This window comes from Emiliania huxleyi, assembly GCF_000372725.1.
Source record: "Emiliania huxleyi CCMP1516 unplaced genomic scaffold EMIHUscaffold_107, whole genome shotgun sequence".
Taxonomy (NCBI): Eukaryota; Haptophyta; order Isochrysidales; family Noelaerhabdaceae; genus Emiliania; species Emiliania huxleyi.
The window spans coordinates 36829-56695 of NW_005201984.1; the positions used below are offsets into that span (position 1 = coordinate 36829).

The 19867-nt window shown below is 65.9% G+C and overlaps 8 protein-coding genes across 8 annotated transcripts in view; 3 read left to right on the forward strand and 5 right to left on the reverse strand.

Moving 5' to 3' along the window:
• The window catches only part of EMIHUDRAFT_222940 (hypothetical protein), a gene marked incomplete at both ends in the record, with an annotated part of 2579 nt that extends 912 nt beyond the window's left edge, over positions 1-1667 (forward strand). The window contains 2 exons of the mRNA XM_005792478.1: positions 321-1370; positions 1500-1667. Coding sequence (XP_005792535.1) covers positions 321-1370; positions 1500-1667 — 1218 coding nt within the window. The remainder of the gene's footprint in view (positions 1-320; positions 1371-1499) is intronic.
• Positions 1668-1982: 315 nt separating this feature from the next.
• On the reverse strand, positions 1983-4571 carry EMIHUDRAFT_222941 (hypothetical protein; the record flags this gene model as incomplete). The annotated part of the gene is made up of 6 exons (XM_005792479.1): positions 1983-2068; positions 2147-2403; positions 2606-3216; positions 3249-3628; positions 3700-3766; positions 3873-4571. The coding sequence occupies 6 exons, from the start codon at positions 4569-4571 to the stop codon at positions 1983-1985; spliced, it is 2100 nt and encodes a 699-aa protein (XP_005792536.1).
• Positions 4572-4947: 376 nt separating this feature from the next.
• EMIHUDRAFT_361105 (hypothetical protein) lies at positions 4948-5753 on the forward strand. Its single transcript, XM_005792480.1, has one exon. The coding sequence runs from the start codon at positions 4977-4979 to the stop codon at positions 5706-5708; it is 732 nt and encodes a 243-aa protein (XP_005792537.1). The 5' UTR covers positions 4948-4976; the 3' UTR covers positions 5709-5753.
• Positions 5754-7433: 1680 nt separating this feature from the next.
• EMIHUDRAFT_222944 (hypothetical protein) lies at positions 7434-7874 on the reverse strand (the record flags this gene model as incomplete). Its single annotated transcript, XM_005792481.1, has 1 exon — positions 7434-7874. The coding sequence occupies one exon, from the start codon at positions 7872-7874 to the stop codon at positions 7434-7436; it is 441 nt and encodes a 146-aa protein (XP_005792538.1).
• Positions 7875-8493: 619 nt separating this feature from the next.
• Positions 8494-11594, reverse strand: EMIHUDRAFT_108619 (hypothetical protein; the record flags this gene model as incomplete). Its single annotated transcript, XM_005792482.1, has 5 exons — positions 8494-8753; positions 9030-9959; positions 10031-10079; positions 10913-11271; positions 11357-11594. The coding sequence occupies 5 exons, from the start codon at positions 11592-11594 to the stop codon at positions 8494-8496; spliced, it is 1836 nt and encodes a 611-aa protein (XP_005792539.1).
• A 2864-nt stretch (positions 11595-14458) lies between these two features.
• On the forward strand, positions 14459-15698 carry EMIHUDRAFT_108620 (hypothetical protein; the record flags this gene model as incomplete). Its single annotated transcript, XM_005792483.1, has 2 exons — positions 14459-14895; positions 15017-15698. 2 exons carry the CDS (start codon positions 14459-14461, stop codon positions 15696-15698), a joined length of 1119 nt encoding a protein of 372 aa, XP_005792540.1.
• A 506-nt stretch (positions 15699-16204) lies between these two features.
• Positions 16205-17280, reverse strand: EMIHUDRAFT_222947 (hypothetical protein; the record flags this gene model as incomplete). Its single annotated transcript, XM_005792484.1, has 2 exons — positions 16205-16688; positions 16769-17280. The coding sequence occupies 2 exons, from the start codon at positions 17278-17280 to the stop codon at positions 16205-16207; spliced, it is 996 nt and encodes a 331-aa protein (XP_005792541.1).
• A 2144-nt stretch (positions 17281-19424) lies between these two features.
• EMIHUDRAFT_60206 (hypothetical protein) lies at positions 19425-19595 on the reverse strand (the record flags this gene model as incomplete). Its single annotated transcript, XM_005792485.1, has 1 exon — positions 19425-19595. A coding segment is annotated over one exon (171 nt), but the record flags the coding sequence as incomplete, so codon positions are not given.
• Between the last annotated feature and the right edge of the window lie 272 nt (positions 19596-19867).

The window sequence follows — 19867 nt, forward strand, 5'->3', positions numbered from 1 at the left end:
GACCCAGCACCCGCGCCCGCGCAGAGCGCCTCGAGAAGCGCGATCAGCGGAAGGAGCAGCTCGAGGTGCGCGCCAAGATCCGGGCGCAGCGCAACCAGAATGCCGCCACGAAGCGCTCGTCTGCGCGCGGCAAGGCCACCGCTGGCAAGGACCGCGCCTCGCAGATGCGGGAGCTGGGCGCGAAGCGGAGGGAGGCGGAGGCGCGGCGGGACCGCGACCGGGAGCAGCGGCAGGGCGGCAGCGACGACGACGACGACGAGGGGGGGGAGGAGGAGGAGGAGCGGGCGGGCGCCCCCTCCGCCGACGTGCGGCGGCGCGAGCCCGCGGCGAGCGCCGACCCGATGGAGGGGTTCGGAGGGGAGGGCGCCGGCTTCGAGGCGGCCGCGGACCCGCCGACGCTCGAGCGGATCCGGCTGACGCGCAACAAGCTGGAGCTGTGGCTGCTCGAGCCCTTCTTCGAGAGGGTGCTGCCGGGCTGCCTCGTCCGGATCGGAATCGGACAGCAGAGCTCCGGCCGGCCGGTGTACAAGGTGGCGGAGGTGCTCGGCGTCAAGGACGGCTTCAAGCCCTACATGATGGGCAAGGCCAAGACGACCAAGCGGCTCGAGCTCGCCATCGGCAGCGCCAAGAAGGCCTTCGCGATGAACTTTGTCTCGAACCAAAACTTTGAGGTGCAGGAGCTCGAAAAGTACCGCCGCTCGCTCAAGGAGGCGGGCGGGGTGGACCGGTGGCCGTCGCAGCGGGCGGTGGACCAGAAGGCGGAGGAGCTGCGCAAGTGCAAGGACTACGACTACACCGAGGAGGAGATCAACGCGATGGTCGCCGAGAAGAAGAAGCTCGGGCTCACCAAGGGGCGCGCGGCCGCCGACAAGGCCACGCTCGCGATGGACTTGCTCGCCGCGCGCGAGGGCGACGAGGAGACGCGCAAGCAGCTCGAGGCGGAGCAGAAGAAGCTCGAGGCGCGGCAGGCGAGCGAGAAGCGGCTGCAGGAGCAGCGCGAGGGCAAGGCCTTCGCCATCAAGGACATCAACATGCGCAACCGCGCCTTTGAGCTCTCCGTGGCCCGGACCGCGGGCGAGAGGGCGAAAGCGCAGCGGGCCGGCGACGCCCCCTCCGTCAAGGACCCGTTCGCACGCATCGAGAACCGCGGCACCAACTACTACACCATCGGCAAGGCCGCCGAGCCGGCGACCGCAGCCGCGGAGGGGGCGGGCCCTTCCAGCGCCGCCCCCTCCGCGCCGGAGCTCGCCATCGACGTGAGCGCGCCGGCGGAGCCGCACGCCGACAGCGGCATCAGCCCCGGCTTCCGCGAGCTCATCGCGACACCGCGGCCGGGCAGCAACGCAGAATTGCCCCCCGCCGAGCGCGCCGTCGCCGACATCGCCGCCGCCGGATTTGGAGACCTCGCCCTGAGCGCCCCCTCGCCGCGCGTCGGCGGCGGCCGCGCGGGTGGTGCGGCCGCTGGCCGGCTGCCTGAGCTGGTCGGCCGGCGCGCAAAGGCGCACGCCGTCGACATCGACATCGACATCGACATCGACGCGCCCGTGGCCTCCGTGCCTCGCTTGCCCACGGTGGTCCGTGGCGCGCCGCCGCTGCAGCCACCGTCCGACGCGCCGCGAAACACGCTCAGCGTCTCCGACTACAAGCGGCGCATGGGCATCCTGTAGTGTCACCGCGAAGAGGGACGTGCGCGCGCTCTCGGGCCGGCAGCGAGACGCCTCCGCGCACTGGTCGGCGGTGCCGGGAAATGCGAGTCTCGGTGCGCTGAAATTTGGGGGGGGCGTGGCGGCGGGGCGTGGGGGCGGGGTGGGGGGGGAGTCACACTGAGGTCCAGGTCGGCCGCCGGGCCGGCGGCGGTCTGCGGTGCCGGTGCCGGGGCCCCCGTCGGGTACTGCGACACGCTCGCTATGTAAAGGGCGATCCGCATACAGCCCGTTCAACAAAAAGCTCAGCGTCAGCCTCACGGCTCACTGAGCAACAGCTCAAGACCATCGCAGATTGAGGGGCTTTGCAACCTCGGGGGAAGCAGGCAGGACAGCTTCGTTACTAGGGACCGTCTTGGTCTTCCCTGTTCGTCTGCTGTGCTGACCACTCGCCCTGCGCTGCGAATCTCGTGTGGATGGGCACGCACTCCAAGTCGCCACACTAGGAATGGGTCTGCTGCTGCCATTGCTGACGATGGCGCTCGGCGTGACCTCCGAGTCCAACGCCCCGGAGGGGCAGCACCACCCGCTGGCGCCGCGCACGACTTGCTGCCGGTGTGACTCCATCGACGCCAGCAAGCTGTGTTGCTGGAGCTCCGTGGCCGCGAGGAGAACCCCCTGTTGATCGCGCAAGATAGTGAGCGCCTCGACCAGCGCGGACCGAAAGTCGTCCAGCGATGCGCCCGCGACGGAGGCGGTCCTACAGAGGCCACACGAGGTGCGTCGCCGGTGGATAGAAACGGGGCGCGATGGGGTGGGAGCGCAGCCTGAGCAAGTCGTCGAGCGACGCTGCCGCGGCGCGCCGGCTGAAGATGCTGCGGAGGCATTGACGGCGGAGGTGTGACTGCGGCAGCGGACCGTCGGGCGGGAAGAGGGCGTCGAGCAGACGGGACCACAGAGACCGCGCAATCGCGTCGAGGCTGCCGTCACTGCCCCGCTGGCAAACGTCGGCGGCGGACGCCACGAACGCCTGCACGGCCGCCTCTGCTGACTCTGACGATGAAGCGCCGTGCAGGGATGCAAGGCCGAGGCGCAACGCCCGGAGGAGAAGATCGAGAGCGGCGGCGCTCTCGCGCTGTCGAGCAGCGGCGTCAATGGCGCTGACGGGCAAAGCCCCGCTCAGAGCATATGGCACCGCCGCGTCGATGAGCGCCAGCGGCAACCCCGGGGGGCTCGGTTCGGCGGCGACGCCGCGGAACAAATCATGCAATGGGCCGGTGCCAGCGCACAGAGCCGCCTCGATCGCAACTGCACAAGCCTCGGCGAGGTGCGGCGGGGTCGGCTCCCCCGCCGCCGGATCCACGGCCGCCGCCTCTGCCCGGAGGAACGAGACGCCGGTAGACGACACCACATCGCACAAATTCCCTGCCTCCTCCGCCAGCTCGAGCAGACCTCTCGAGCGGTGGTGCGCGAGCATCCGGAGTAGCGAGGCCAACGCCGCCCGACCCTTCCCGCGCCGCAAGAGACCACTCACCTGCTCGCGCCACGCCTGCAGCCGTACCACCAGCGGCGCCTACGGTGCACGCCACGGAACGCGTTCTGCACGTGCCATGGGTGCAATGGCGGCCTCAGCGGCAGGGGCGCCGTGTTCGGCAGCAGCGATGGCCCGTCGCTATCACTCTCGGCGGCACCACTGGCTCTGACTCCGGCCGCCGGCACGTTGAGCAGCACGAGGCTCTCTTCGTCCGCGGCGAACGCGACAGCGCCGTGCGAGAGCTCGACGTGAGCCCGGACCCTCACTCTGGGGACCTCCTCGAGCAACCGAATGGCGGCTTTGCCACCGTCCTCGCCCGGCTCCTCCTCGTACACGCGCAGCGAGCCGTCGCGATGCAGCAGCAGCAGCGCACCGCAGCAGAGCCACGAGAGCGCACGGGCGGGCGAGCTGAGCGGCACACTCGCCGCGAGGCGGAAAGCGGGGCCCTCTCCTGCTCGGCCATCGTCGGCGCTCTAGAGGTCGAGAGAGGCCCCGGCCGATAGGACGAAGGCCGCGGGGAACGGTCCCACACGCCTCGAAGTGAGGCTCTCGTCGCCACCGCCGCGCCAGCAGACTGGAAGGGACGTCCCTGTGAGGCGAGACCGCTCGAGCGCCGAAGCGGGGTCGAGAGGCGGGTGCCACGCGCGCCTCCATGCACAGAGGGGCTCCGCCTGAAGCGCCGGCGGCATTGGCACCCGGTGGAGCAGCCTCACGATCGGCGTTATCTGAATCACCATGCAGAGGCGGTGCGTGCAGACCAGGAGGAGGGTGGCGTTGGCGTCGACCCGAGAGCCACTGGCGGCAGCGCGCACCCCGGCGCCCGCCGCCGCTGTCCGGAATGCTGGGGGCGTTGCCGCCTCAGCAGCTGTGATGGGACCGGAGGAGCCGTCGAGGAGGCGTCGCCGGCGGAGGCTCCACTCGTCGTATGCGGTCAGACCCTCATACTCGAGGAGCTGCGCCACGCCCGCCTCGTCACAGCTGACCGCGAGAGTCGAGGAGGACGATGGCAAAAATCGGACGTGCCGGACCGCCGCGCGGTGCAGGCTGGAGTGCAGGTCAGCGACGGCGTGCAGCGCCGCAGTGGCCCCGACATTCTCGCTGGACAAACTCCAAAGCCGCACCGCACCCGATGAGTGGCCCACAAGCAGCAAGTCCGACGAGGCCGTGAGCGCAGTCACTGCGTCGCCGCTGTCGTCGAGCCGGAACGCGCGATGCAGACTACCGCTGGCCCGCTCGAACACGAGGACTGCTCCACTGGGCTGCCCAAGCAGCACAAGGTCGTGGCGTAGGCCGACACAGGACGGCGTGCTCACCTCTGTGTGGCGCCACGACAACAGACGCACGATAGGGACATCAGTCACCTCAGCAGCCCAAGCGAGCCAGCTGGGTGGCATCGGTCCCCCGTCACATGTGTATGTGGCCGCCGGAGAATTCTTTTTTAGGGATGGGAGAGAGATTTGTGTGTGTGGCAGCCCAGCTGGCTCCTGTGGCCGAGTGTCTATTCTTGTGAGTTTGTGTGTGTGTCTGACTGTAGTCTGTGTTCAGCGTGCCGTCAAACGGATGGTCAGATGGTCACTCACTTGTCATAGTCACACACACACACACACACACACACACACACACACACACACACACACACACACACACACACACACACACACACACACACACACACACACACACACACACACACACTTGTCTCAGTCACACACACGCACACACACACACACACCTCACTCACCGACCGCACCGCGCGCACGCCCACCGAAGAAGGACTCCTTATCAGCTGGTCGGCCGCCATGCTGGCCTCCGGGCCTGCTGCGGCGCCGCGGCCGGTTGAGGCCGGGCTCGGCCCGGCCCGCGACGGCTGGCCGCCGACGAGCGCGCTCGCGCTGCTCGTCAAAATGGCGGCGGTGGCGATTGCGGCGACGGTCGTTCAGTCGTACAGCGCTCAGGCGTCTGTCGTCTGTCGTCTGTTGTCGCATTTCGCACACGCGCGCGCCGCGCGACCCGCGTCGCTCCGCGAGGGCATGAGCCTTCCGCGATTCGATCCCGCAGCCAAAAGCTGCTCGCTCGAACCGCGGCCGACTCCGCCATCGCGGCCGCAGCTGTTGAGCTCTCCAGAAGACTGGCGCCTGATATGCTGCCTCCCTGCGGATGCTGCCGGCGAGCCTGGCGGTCCGCTGCACTACAAGGATGTGCTGACTCGATGCCTTCCCGCAATCTTCTACCCGTACGACTCGGAACACGAATGTGACAGGACCATCGGGTCCTTCAGCCACCAAAGCGAGATCACCCGAGAGCAGCTGAGTCTGCCTCTGGCCTCGCCTCCCTCTCCTCCAGGCATTCGTGGCATCCTATGGGTCGTCCAGAGTATCGACCTCTGGCTTCGTGTCAGCCAGCCCCACTTTGAGGGCGCCATCAAGTACAGCGATCGCCACCTCGCTGGCCTCTCCGCAAGGCCCCCCGACCGCGTCGAACTCATCGGCGCGGGCTCTCTCGGCTACGGGACCGGCCCCAGCTTCGGCTGAGGGCTAACAAGCTGCCGAGCCCAAATCTCTGTGAGAGTCGTGATTTCTTGTTGGTCTTCAAAAATCTCTCTCTCTCTCTCGCCCACCGCGCCCTGCCTAGGTGCTAGGTCGGAAAGAGAGGAGGGAAGAGGAAAATGAGGAGCGCGCAACACCAGCCGCGGTATTCTGGTCTGTCTGTCGTCAAGACTGTGAACACCTCACGAAGCACGTATTTTCTTCATCTAACCGTGGTATACGAACGCAAAGCGATCTTGTGCTGCGCACCAAACAAAGTTGTGCTTGCCGCGCTCGGCATTGCTGGAGAATGACAGCTGCGACCCTGTGTCCACTGCCCGCGCTCGACTTCTCGCCGGCTGACGTGCGAGCCTACCTTCGCCGGGTGTACGGGGAGAGCTGCAGCAGTAAGCTGGCCTCCCGTCTGAATGTGCTCAATCTCACTGCATTGATGAATGTCTCGGTGGTGACGCGGCAGTACGTGGCAGCCCTCCGCCAGACCTTTCCGCACAGATTCGGCTGGCACTCGTGCTGGAAGAATGCTTGCGACAAGGGCCGGTTCGTTCCTACCTTCAATGTGCACACTCCGCTCGAGCTTGCGTGGCGACTGCACCTGCACCGCAAAGAAGTGTTTCGGGGGCGCGGGCATGTGGCGGTGGCCAATCACTCGTGGGCGGAAGTCACTCACTGCGGCGGCTCTCAGTTTGAGCATAGTGCCGCCTATTTCTATCGTGCCGCCGGTAGCGGTCTGTGGATTCGTCTTGGCCGCACGATTGCCTTTGGCAGCCATGAGGAGGCTGTGCGGCATTTTCTCGGGACGTCGTGCAGCCGAGGTCCGATGGAGGCCAGGGATTTCAACGGCAGGCTTCAGTGCGACAAAGAGCTTGACGCCATGGCCTCGGTGGCTCGCAGGCGGGGGTACGAGACGGTGCAGTTCCTCCAGCACTGCGACGCGAAGTGTGAGCAGTGCCCGCACGAGATTGCCGCGCTGTACGGCGGCGGCGGCCGCACGGCGTGCCCGAACGTTGAGATGAGGCGTGGGTCCCGGGCACAGTGGAGATGCACCTGCGTACCACATGGCGCCAGTTCTGGCACGCCGGCAAAACCAAGACGCGGGCTGTGTGCCTCTTGCGCTGAGTGGCTCGGCTAAGTTACCGCACTGGCTATCCCTTTGTGTTACGCGCGCGCGCGTACATGCTACATCCGCGGAACACATACTCCACGGCGCGCGACGTACAACACGCAAATCGCGGCGCTTGGCGGCACATGACCATGAGCACACAGCATGCGCGCATGACCGATGACGCGCACATGACCCATGCCGTATGTTTCTGCCGAGAGCGTGGTGGCTGGTAGGTCCCACCCTCGCCGAGGGTGTGTGTGTTCGTGAAATGCCCTACCTTCCCACTCGGCGGGTCGACCTGGTATCGGACCCCGACTCGACGGAAAGCCGGACCGGATCCTGCCGCTCGACTCCACACATGTACATGTCCACATCCGTGGCGACGATGACGGGCTTGTCCTACCGTTCAAAGCGCCGCCCGCGCCGCCTCACCCGTGGCGCCTCTCGGCCGGTGACCCGCCGCAACCGGTACGGCCCGTTCCCCGGGCTGTGTGGGCATCTGTCAGCGTCGGTCACGCTAGGACTCTGTTTGCGTCGTACTGGCACACACAAAAGAAAAATCCGTTTGCCGCCCACTCTCCCGCCCACATGTTGCCGTCTGGTATCCATCAAGGCTGATCAACGTAGCGGCCACTGTCCAAGTCCCTCATGCATCGAGCGGCGGGAATCGCTCGGCCACCCATGCAGACGACGACCGAGCCGGGCGGGAGCACGTCCGTAACACCCACCGCCACGCCGACGTTGAATGTAGCGTCCGAGTCCTTGAAGCGCTCCGGCTTTGTCGCTCCGACAAACGCCACCGATTTGCCCACTGCTGCACCTGACGCCTCCACAAACTGCGCGGTCTCGATCATCGTGTCCGTGCCGTGCGTCACCACTATCCGACGCTCCGGCGCCCGCCGGATCGACATGACCAAGCTCTCTCGGTCTTCGGTCGTTATCTCCGTGCTGTCCTTCTTGCAAACGCTTTCGCAGCGCCAGCCTTCCACCTGAGCGACAGTGAGCACCCTGATCGCCGCTGGCTCGTCAATCTCAAACGCGTATCCCATTGTTGTCCTCGGATAGTCCTTGTCGATGGTGCCGCCAAGTCCCAGTACGGCTAGCTGCAGTGCGTTTCGTTCCGCTCGTTGCGACATGGCTTCCGCACACTCGGCGCCGCCTGCAACGCGTCGACTTGGGCGTGTAACGAGACTCGGCGCCGCCTGCAACACTCGGCGCGCCTGCAGCGTCGAATCGTGTAAAAGAATTATTCGGTGGCGACAGGCAGGAAAAGGCGGACGCCCAAGGGTGGGCGACGGCTAGCGCACCACACCCCTCTCCTTAAAATCCCTGTGTGGTGGCGGCGTGCCGTCCTCCCATCCCTCCCTTGGGTTTTCCGTTTTCTTTCTTTCTTTTTCGGACAGGCACTACAAAAGGCGTACAAACGGTCGCGCGCCCCGGCGGGCAAAAAAAGAAAAATGCGAAGTGCTCACAACTGGTAGCGGCTTGCGCACGAGCGCTTGTGCACCCGACCCCGCCCGACCGTGTCTGACACTGCAGTACAAGCTCCGGGACCAGCTGTACATGTGTGTGCCCGCCCACGACTCGACCCAACCGGCCGCCGTGCCCGGTTCCACACCCCTGTATAGGGCGGGGAGGCGTGCACTTGAACAACGGAGCTCGGAGGACTTACTCGACTGCATACAGCGCCATGCGGTACGGCCCTCCCAGAGGTCTCCACCCAGCCACCTCGTCCTCGCATTCGGCGTCGTGCGCAGAGTCGAGGTGCGCGGGAGGCGCCGCCAGCGGCAGGCACTGCGCCTTTCCTGGCGCGTTGAAGCCGCCGGGGTACTCCATTCCGAAGCTGCTCCACCCCGCCGCGAGCGCGGCCTCGGCGCAGCCGGACAGCGTCCGCCCGCCGGGGAGGTGTCCCAAGATGCGCAGCGCGCCTATACTCCGTGGTCGCGACAGGATGTGTGGGGGCGCCGGGTCCTTGTTTGTAGCGGATCTTCACGGGCACGGCCGCGCGCCCTCGTTGACGAAGCATCCGATATAGGTGACGGCCCCCGGCGGAGGAGGGGAGGGCGCGGAGGGAGGCGAGCAAGCCGCGCAGCCCTGGCACCTCGGGTCGCTGCATGTCTCGTGTCTCCCGTGCCAAAGTTGTTGTGCGCACCCGTCAAAGCACCGAACGGCGAGCAGCGCGTCGAGCGCGCCGTCGCAGCAACCATGGTACGCGGGCTTGAGGCGGTACTCTTCGTCTAGGAGGAGAGGCTCGTCGGCGCCAAACTCGTAGTGGATCCACGAGTGCTGGTCGGTGAAGCCCCAAAACGTGAGTCCCTCCATCTTTGGCTGCACAAGCGCCATTGCCAGCAGCGCGCGATAAGCGTTGCGCTGTCGCCACCTGCGCTCGCTGGCCGGCCACCCGCTAATGCGCATGTCGATCTCTGACAGCGTAATCTTGAGGCCGAGGTCAGCGAAGCGTCTGAGGTTGGCCGCTGCTTTGCTCATCCAAGCCGCTACATCGCCGTCAATCTCGAGCTCGGGGCCCTTGACGTGGGTCTGGAAGCCAACCACGTGGATCGGCACGCCCTTCTGAAGCAGCCCACGGACCATCTCGTACATTCGGTCCGCCTTGTCGCCACCGTCGATCACGTTGTAGTCGTTGTAGATGAGGTCAGCGGACGGGTCGGCGTCGTGGGCGGCCCTGAACGCGGCCTCGATGAAGTCCGGCCCGAGTTTACGCATCAGAAGCGAGTTGCGGTAGGTCTTGCCGTCGCCGTGGTGGGAAGCGTCGCCCCGCTTGTCCGCGATGACTTCGTTGACAACGTCCCATGCGGGGATGCGGCCCTTATAGCGTGCGACGGTGATCCTGACGTGGTTGAGCATCTCCCAGCGCAGCGCCTCTGCCGACAAGCTCTCTGTCACCCACGGCGGCATTTGGTCGTGCCAGATCAGCGTGTGGCCCTTGATTCGCAGCCCGTGCCGCTGGCAAAATCTCACGAACTCATCGGCCTCGTCCCAGAACCACTTTCGCCGCTGCGGCTGCAATGACACCCACTTCATCTGGTTGCCGGGAGCGGCAGCGTTGAACTCACCAAGCAAGTTTGCCACGTACGTCTGGTTCGAGAGGAGAGCGTTGAACTGAATAGCAGTGCCTGCGGCGGGCGAAGGCGACCTGTCGAAATTTTGAGCCCCGCGTGGCCGCAGCTGTGACTATGCAGCGCACCAAGGTATCGCGGCTGGCCGGCCATGGGAGGCAGCATCGACATGATGTCCTGGGGACGAGATCAAGGGGACAGACGGGGTCAGCCAGCGGGGCCAGACTGTTTAGGTCAGCTACAATGACTCCGCGCGACAGAACTCGATGCCTACCGCGTAGCAGCTATCAGCATCGAACCGCAAGACGGCCTCGACCGCGTTCGTCGAGCAGCCTAGGGCTTAGTCCAAGCGATGCAAACTGCGCAGGCATCGGCGGGTATGGCGGCGCCGATGGCGGCGGTGGCGGTAAGGGGTTTGGTGGTGGCGACGGCGATCGCAGATCGACCGTGCACCGGAAAACCCGAATTTTACCCGCAGCTTGATCAGGAAGGAACCTGTCGCAGGTACGTGTAAGCTTGCACCACGCCCTGGAGCCCTCAGGGGCTCGGTATGGTTCCCAGGAGGCGAAAAAGAAGCACTCTGGCTCGGCCTCGCACTGACTCCGGCACTGCTCCTCAGCATCCTGTCCGAACATGAAGCCGGCAAAGATTATCGGCGTGTCGTGGCACTGCGCTGGAAGTCTGGACCACTTTGGCGTATTGCATATTTTTTCGAGCGGGGCGTCTTTCGGCGTTGAGTCACGAGGCGCTGTTGGTGGCGCCGGTAGAGGCGATGGCGGCGGTGGAGGCGGTGGCGGAGGCGGTGGCGGAGGTAGCAACAACGGTGCGCGGCTCGAGCAAGAGAAGACGGCGACGTCGTTGCCAGCCGGGTCCGGCCAAAAGCCAGGGCAGTTCGAGGTGAGTCGACACCATCCCCTGTAGAGCCCGTAGAGCCCCCCCTCGCTAGGCCGGGATGGCCAAACAGAGGCAAAGTTGCATTCCGGGCGCTCATCGCACATATTCCGGCACACGGTCTTGGTATCGTAGCCGTCAACAAAGTTGGAAAAGACTGGGTTCGAGTCGCCGCAGTAGTCACCATTGGACTCCTCGCGCTTGCTGCAAGCCTTCGGTGGCGGCGGTGGCAATGGGAGTGGTGGTGGCGATGGCGGTGGCGGCCGGAAGAACGCCCTTTTCGCGGGAGTCGAGCAATTGAAGACAGCGACTCCGTTGCCTGCTGCGTCTGGCCAGACCGTCTCGCAGCTTTCTGTGAGTCGACACCACTTCTGGTTGCCCTTGTTGGCCTTTGATGGCCAGATGGAGACATACATGCAGGTTGGGCGTCTCTTGCATATGGCCTGGCACGCAGCTGTTGCATCGTCGCCATCATCGCCTTCGACGTTGTTGGCGAAGATGGATGGCGAGTCGCCGCAGTATTGACCGATATCAATCGATGCGCGATAGCTGCAGTCTCTGACCGCGGGGCCTCCTGGCGGCGGGGATGGTGGCGGCGGCGGGGATGGCGGCGGCGGCGGCGGGGGGGCGGATGGCGATGGCGGCGGCGGGGATGGCGGCGGCGGCGGCGGGGGGGCGGATGGCGATGGCGGCGGCGGGGATGGCGGCGGCGGCGGCGGGGGGGCGGATGGCGATGGTGGCGGCGGGGGGGGTGATCGCAGTGGCGGTGGCAGCGGTGGCGGCGGCGGCGGCGTTGAGCATTGACTACAACTGCTGCAGCCACCCCAGCTGCACCTCACTCTCCAATGGTGCGTCTTGACAAAGCAAAAGGGCGGGCACCGGGGCGGATCCGGCTGCGCCCTGGCGGCGACAGTCGAGCAGGAGTAGGTTGCGACGTCATGCCCATTCGCCACCGGCATAGTCTGTTCACAGCTTGCAGCGAGTCGACACCACCCCGTGGTCCAGACGGAAGCAAACTCGCACGATGGATCTGCCTCGCACATACTCTGACACGCCACCGTAGCATCAGTTCCCCCGACATTACCAGCGAAGGTGGGCTCGTCCATACACACTTGACCAACAGCAAGCGATATGCGTTTGCGGCATGATCGCGACGGAGGCGACGACGGTGAGGGTGGCGAGGGCGGAGGCGAATTGGAAGGCGAAGCTCGGTCTCCCGACCAGACGAGATCGTTGTCGTGCCCGCAGCCAGTTCCCTTGCTGCAATCGTCCAGCAGCTCCCCGGAGGTGCACAGGCGTCCGCCGGCGGCCGCGCAAAGTGCTTCGGCTTTCAGCAGCGTCATGTCGCCAGGGCAGTCACCCATCCCTCCGCCCTCTGACCCCGCCCAGACTGAGCAATCCTTGTTTTTGCGCCACGGTGGGTCCTTTTCCAAGTCCGAGCAGCAGCGCACCGGGTGCAGCTCGGCCGGGTCCGCCCACCGCGGACTCTCCGAGCACCTCCCTTGCCGTCCGCACTCGACCCACGCCTGCTGGTTGAGCCCCGAGCACTGCGTGCAGCCTCCGCACGTTTTCCAGTTGCAGAGCACATCCCAGCCCTGTGTCCTTCGGGCGCACGTTTCCTTGCAGATGGGTGGTGGTGACGCCGCCGGAGGAGGAGGTGGGGACGGCGGATTGGGGCTCGCAGAGCTCGCGGCACATAATTCACAGGCTCCGCAAATGTTCCAGCTGCAGATGGCGTCCAGGCGGTGCGTCGTGCTGCCGCACCATGGCCTGCACTTGAGCTCCGGCGGCGGCGGCGGACTTGGAGCCGAAGTGACGCTCAGGGCTACCAAGGCAATGGCGGTCACCTGGGCAGTCCTGGCAGAGCGCGGCGGTGCCATTACGCGCTACCTATCAGTGAGAGGTGCGACACGATTCGTCCACTCATTGAAACGAATGAGCGATCGTCCGCTCAATGAGTTGTAGTTGCGCCTTTTTCCATTCGCCACCGGACCGTCATGAGCACTTGAGTCCTGTAACAAGCGGGATCCGGGATGTCTGGAACTGGATTCACCGAGACAGCATCCCGTGGCGTCACCTCCGGGTCATTCACATTCTGGAGCGGTTTGTATTTGCCCCCAGCTCTTCGACATACGACATTGCAAAAATCTCTCTCTAGTGTCTAGATAAGTGGCAAATGCACTGATTCCGAAACAAACGGTATTGCTAAAAATATCTTGCTTGATTCCGAGGAGGCTGTGAGCGACTGAGACCGAGATTGTGGCCGAGGCTGTGTAGTGACCGAATTAACCCCCGAAGCTCGTTTGTTTCTGCAGAGAGAGAGGCGCTGAGGGAGGGTGTAGAGGATGTAGAGTGTAGAGCGCTGTAGAGCTGTAGAGATGTAGAGCGCTCTGGAGCGCTGTAGAGCTGTAGAGCTCTACATCCGCCGCCGCGGGACGAGGCGCCTCCGTTGTAGAGCGATGTAGAGCGCGATTTTGTTGTAGAGTTTGTTGTAGAGGCTCTACAGCCAAACCGCCGGGAAGGCAGTGGCTCAAAGAGGTCGAGCCGCGCTAATGGGGTGTCTCCGAGCTTACTGGAGCTCTGATGGACGGCCCTGACTATCCCTGACACACAGAGAGTCACTCTGATGGCACACAACACCCCATAACTGCGTCATCACCAGCCTGCCATGCGTCGCCGGTGCCGCATTCATCGCTGTGCTTCTTTAGCAGGCGGTGGACTGTCGGCTGCGAGGACGGTCGCATTTGCGCGAGGCGAGGCGAGCATTGCTGCGCGTTGCATGCGCCATGACTCGCGCCAGCGCGTGCGGGAGCTCCTGGCTGAGCGTTGAGTCCAGGCGAGTTGCGCTGGCCACTACCGCTACGCCGAGCCGAGCTGACGCGCCGAGGCGCCGGCCAGTCGCAGCCGTGAGGCATGCCATAGCAGCAGAGGCACCTCCTACCCATTGGGCGGGCAGACAGAAGGCCAGGGCCGCACTGGCAAGTGCAACGCGCATGTCGGAGAGCGACGTGCCTCGTTCGCCGCTTATGATGTAGAGTTTGTTGTAGAGATTTCACGCTGTAGAGCGCCTCTACATCGCTCTACAACGGAGGCGCCTCGTCCCGCGGCGGATGTAGAGCTCTACAGCTCTACAGCGCTCTCCAGCGCTCTACATCTCTACAGCTCTACAGCGCTCTACACTCTACATCCTCTACACCCTCCCTCAGGAGAGGCGCTCGCTCGCTCACAGCCCGTTTCTGGAGGGGGTGGGGGGCGAGATAGTAGGGGGGGGGGGGGGGAGAGAGAGAGAGAGAGAGAGAGAGAGAGAGAGAGAGAGAGAGAGAGAGAGAGAGAGAGAGAGAGAGAGAGAGAGAGAGAGAGAGAGAGAGAGAGGAGAGAGAGAGGAGAGAGGAGAGAGAGTGGAGAGAGTGAGGAGAGAGGAGAGAGGATACGACTCCGCCGGCGCTTTCCTTAGTTTTTCCACGGCCGGAGATCCCCCCCCATTCCATTCACGAACCTCGCCTCGCGATTCGACGGAGGGAATGATTCTTGCTGTGACCTTCTCATTTCACGACCCCTTTTGTCGTAAAATTCTCATTTCAAGAAACAAGAAAAAACTCGCGGAATCTTCTCGGCAACTCTCTCAAGCTCACCACGATTCCGCTTCGAAGGCCCTGTCAAGGTCGATGCTGTCTGGCGATTCGCTCCGCCGCAGCTTTCGCCACGCGGTGGTCGAGTCGTCCTCGCTCCCACCTGCTGAGCGCCTCATCATGTACGACGCGTGCGACTCCCAAGAGGTCTCGCAGTCGCTGGGCGGCTCTGCGGGCTACCGCAAGCGCCTTGACGCCCGGCGCGGCAACAAGCCCAAGAAGGCCGACAACCAGCGGGACGTTTGCACCCCGTTTGACCACGCCGCCTTCAATTTCAGCAAGATCTCCAACCAGCGCGAGATTTTGGCGGTGCTCCCGGAGTACAACATTCTCACGAACCGGTTCCCGCTCTTCCCGGGGCACTGCCTGCTAACGGCCAAGGCACTCGTGCCGCAGCAGCTCTCTGCGACGCACCTCTCCGCCATCGTCCGCCTCGTCTCCCACTCCGGCTTCTCTGCCTACTTCAACTCCTGGTGCGACCTCCTCCCACACACTCGTGGCGCCTCTCGCCACACGTCAGAGCGGTCGCCCTCTTGGGGAGCCACCCGGCCTAATCGCCGCGCCGCCCCGACCGCCGCCCCCGGCTTTGCTCAGGTGCGCCTCCGCGTCCGTTAACCACTTCCACTGCCACTTGATCGACGAGCTTCCGCCGGTGGCGCAGCAGCGGCTCGTCTCTGGCCCACGCGTGCTGGGCGAGCCGACCCTCCGCCCGGCCGAGAGCAGCGGCTCGTGCTACGTCTTTGGCGCCTCGCAGCTCGGCCTCGTTGGCCGCGCCGTCTCGGCCATGCAGGCGGAGAACCAGCCGCACAACCTGCTCTTCACGCCGCTGCACATCTACGTCTGGCCAAAGCCTCTGCAGCGGCCGGCGCGCTCGTTCGACCTCTACCCCGAGACGGTCGGCGGTCCCGAGCTGGTCGGCTCCTTCACCGTGTACACGGAGCGCGACTTCGCCAAGCTCTCCGCCGCGGCAGCCGACGAGCTCGTCCGCATCAACACCGCGCCGCTGCCGGAGCGGCTGCTCAGCGGCGGCGACGATACCCGCCCCGCCACGGCGCCCGCGGCGGTAGAGGCGGCCTCCTCCTCGTCCGACGAGAGCGACAGCGAGGCCGGCCCGCCCCCGAAGCAGCCGCGAACGGCGGTGCGGGCGTGCCAGTCGCTCGACAGCTTGTCGCTCGTCAAGCTGCTCCGCTCCGGCAGCGGGCTCGACGAGCTCGCGCTGCCGCTCGCGCTGAGCAAGTCGTGCCTCAACCGCTCGGGCGGGCTCGAGGTGAGCTAGCGCACCGCACGCCGGCGCGAACAAACCCAGCGTGGAGCTCGGGGCGCTGCGCCGGCTCCCGCTTCGACTCCGCACGCGCCAGTCGGCGGCGGAGGAGGGACGAGGCGGGTTGTGGGCGGGGGGGGGGGGGTTCAGAGCTCGAACTCCACAGGGGCCGCTACGGCACGGATGTGTCGATTGCGCTTGTCAATGGAGTCTCACAGGGCCGGGGGAGGGTGGGCACACAGCTGTCGTCACGCTCTCGCTGCGATATGCGCCGAGAGATATCGATATCAATTCCATATCAGAAAAAGTGTGTTTCTATACATTTGCCGTATATAAAGCAAAGGAAAGGAAAGGAAAGAGCCGGACGGGCGTGCAGGCGCGGCGTGGCGCGGGCGCGGCGTGTCCCCCCCCCCCCCTACTAGGCGAGTTACTACGGGCGGGGTCGGGGGCCCTACTCTACTACGGCTTTAGCGTCTAGCCCCCCCCAGTCGTGTCTCCCCTAGTACGACTTGAGGATGCCCCTAGTACGACTTGAGCACTTCCGGATCAGGCGGCAGCCTCTCCTCAAGCAGCCGCTTGGTGGCGTACGCGGTGTTTTCGCGCCACAGCCACCCGGCGAGCTCGCGCAGCGTCCGCGTCTGCGCGCGCCAGGAGCCGCCCTCGGCAAAGACTGGCGTCGATTTCGCCTCCTTGCGCAGCCGCGCCTGCAGCACGTCGGCGGGTAGATGGTCCTCCACCTCGTAGTACTCGAGCTCGTACGCCGCCTCCGGCTCCGCCTCCGAGGTCGGCGGCACGCGGAAGACGTGCCCAAACACGGCGCGCGTGCGAGGCATGTGGAACCTGTTGTTTACGACTGCGAGTGTGCGCAGCCCGCGCGGGTCGGTGTGCAGCAGCCGCGTGAAGAGCGCGTTGCCGACCGTCTCGAGCGAAGCGCTCTCCTCCAAGATGGCGTCGGGAGGCACTCCTCGCCGCGTGAGGTAGAGGGCGTTGTCCGCCGCCTCGTGCCTGTTCAAAGCTGCAGCTGTCAGCAGGCGCTGCTCGCAGCGCGCCCCGCTCCGTCGTCGCTCGCCGGGTGCCTCTCGAACCCGCCCGCGTCGTGCGGGCACGGCTTGTGGGGCGTCCCCCACGCCGTCGTGATGACAAACGGCTTGGGCACGGGCGAGCGCTCGTACAGCCGTATCGCCTCCTCGAGCCGCGCGGCGACGTGTGCTGGCGGGCCGTCAACAGCCTGGCCGCCTGCCGGCACGACGATCGCGTGGTACCCTCCTGGCGGCACGTGTGGCGGCCGGTGCGGAACAATCTGGTGCGCCGTGGAAGGGTCGTCGGCCGACGGGAGCGCCGGTCCGACCAGGCTCCCGAAGAAGAGGAGTTGGCAGAGACACGAACCACCGAGGCCGGAAAAGACGCCCAGCAGGTAGAGCGGCTTTGAGAGCAGGCGGAGGTAGCGGCTCCCGCGTCCACCAGCGAGGTGGCGCTTGGCGCGGCCGGGTGTCTCTGGCGGGAGGGTTGGGTTCAGGCGGCTCCAGTCCTCTCGCATGCGCCTGTGCCGGCCTCCCTCCGTAGCATAGCCGGCACCATGCTCATTCCCCGCAGACATCCGCATGGCTTCCTGCCGGCCCGGTGTGGTGCGCGGGAGGCAACTATCGGTCGACGGGGCGCGACGTGTTTCTTTTTTGTGAACCCTTGATCTTAAAAAGAGATGAAGGACCTTCCTTAGGTCCGCCTCTCACACCCTCACTGTCTGCGATGTGAGCTTCTTTTTTCTTATCAACTCTGTCTCTCAGACACACACACACACACACACACACAGAGAGAGAGAGAGAGAGTAGAGCTCTCCACCTATCTGTGTGAATCGCTAGGTGAATATCGTGCTTGTGCGACCGCCTTTAGTTGTAAAATTCTTTTCTCCCTCCCCCCTCCCCCCACCCAGCACCACCACCACACAGCTGACGTCGCGCCTCCCTCCCCAAACAGCAAAATCCCTTCCGACCCCTCTCCTACCCGCCTAACCCCATCGTCAGAGACACATCGCGGTCGGCAAGCCGCTCTCGCCCCGGAGCTCAAGCGTCCGCGACCGCAATCTTCTCAATCTGCTCGGCAATTTCGTCCGCCGGCGACGGCGCGGCATCCGCGCCGGCGGCGTTGCCGCCCGACCCGGCCGGCTGCGCCGAGCCGCCGGTCGCCGGCGGCGCGGAACCCACCTCGCGCGTCGAACCGGCAGACCGCTCCAGCGCCGCGCGCGCCAGCACAGACTTGATTCGCTTGGGCGGGACGCGGCATCCGGCGGCGGCGGCGAGCTCCTCGGCGAGGGCGGCGTGCCCGCACTCGAGCGCCAGCTGGTGCGGCAAGAAGCCGCCGTCGTTGCGCGTGTGCGGCCCGTGCCCAAAGGTGCGCAGCGCCTGAGCCGCACGGGGGTGGGTTCGGTTCGCTGGCTCAGGGAGCACCGCCCAGCACCGCCCAGCATCGCCCCCCCCTTCTCTCGCAACCCCCCGCCCCCCTCCCGGGCCCCTGGGGGGCGGCGAGCGCGCGCCTCGGCGATGGCGGCAGGCGAGGCGCCGTGCAGCGCCGCGACGTGCAGCGGCAGATTCCCAGCCGAGTCCCTCTGGCCCGCGAGCTCTGGCCGGCAGCGCAGCAGCCTCAGCTGCGACTCCTCAGCAGCGGGGCCGGCGGCAAAGGCGGCGTGCCTGTGGAGAGGGGAGGCAGGCGGGGGAGGAAGGGTGGGAGGAGCGAAGTGGCGCGGGCCGAGCAGGCAGCAGGCAGCAGGCAGCGGGCAGCAGGCAGCGCGGCGGAGTGGGGGGGGGGGGGAGAGGGCGGCGGACTGGAAGGGTGCGCGTGTCGCTGCCTCTGTGGTGAGGGGTGCGAGGTGCGGCAGGGGAGGGGAGGGCGCGGTTTCTCGGGCGCGAGTGCTACGCGGCCAGCCGCCGCCGGAGCGCCGAACCCGCTGCGGCTAAGGTGCTCCCGGCGCGCACTCTCGCGCCGTCCCTGGCTGTCCCCTCTCTCGCGCAACTACCGGCGCACAAATCATTCGAGTGGCGATTGCGCATGCCCTCAAGAACGGCGGCGATACCGAGGTGCCCCTCCAGCCGCGCCACGTCGAGCGGTGTCCTCCCCGTCTTGTTTGAAAACTCGAGGCCGTCGAGGTAGGCGAGCGCGCAAGCCACGACAACCGCGGCAGAGACACCGGCGGAGGCGGCGTAGTGCAGCGGCAGGTTGCCGCCCTGGTCGGGCTGCGCGGCCAGCTCCGCGTGCAGCAGCAGCCACAGCTGCTTCTGTTCCGCCGCGGGCCCCTCGACCATGGCCCAGTGCAGCGCGTTCTTGCCAGCCGCGCGCGCCGGGCTGCACCCCTCGGCGCCGCGCCCGTTGGAGGGCGCCGGGCGGCGGCAGACCGCCTTGCTGGGGTTGATGGGCTGGGCAGCCTCCGCGGCGTGCTCTGGCGCCGAAGCAGTCTCCTCGTCGCGCCGCGGCCCCGACGCCGCCGACACCACTGCTCCTGACCCCTCAAACTCGAGCGCGAGCGCCGCGCCAGAGTTGGGGCCCGTCGTGTCGTCGCCGGAGACGGTAGGGGCGCAGGGCTTCGCAGCAGCGACGTGCTCCTCGAAGGTGATCGGCCGACGCACGCCGCGGATCTCAGCGCTGTACGTGTGAAGGGCTATGGTCAGCTGAGCAGCAGGCGCTCGCCCACCGAACACGCGCGCCGCGGGGTGAGAGTGGGGGCTGGGGTAGGGTTGGCGTGGAAGCGCACATGAGGTTGCGCAGCGCATAGTTTGGCACCACGTTGCGGTGTAGCAGCGACGTGTTGGTCGCTGGCGACGTGTCCCGCGAGAGGAGCCACTGCGTTATCGCGGCGCGCTCATAAGAGTGGCCGTCCGCGCAGACCACAGGATCCTCCATGATCTCCTGGGTGATCGGGCAGATGGCTGCTGGCAGGTCTCCCGCCGAGATCGTCTGCCGTTTACCCATCCTGCCCGGCCGGCCACCAGCCGCTGCAGAAGCGGCCACCCGAAAGCGACAGCGCCTGTTCCAGCACGCCGGAAAAAATGTTCGTCCGGCTTTGTTTCGTTTGGGTGCGCCGGAACCGCTTGCTTGCCACGTAAGTTTGTCGGAAAATGGCGAGTAGAGATCACGCAAGCGAACCGACCCCGCCGGACCCCTGAAAGGGAAAGGAGCGTGTGGGACATGGCGTA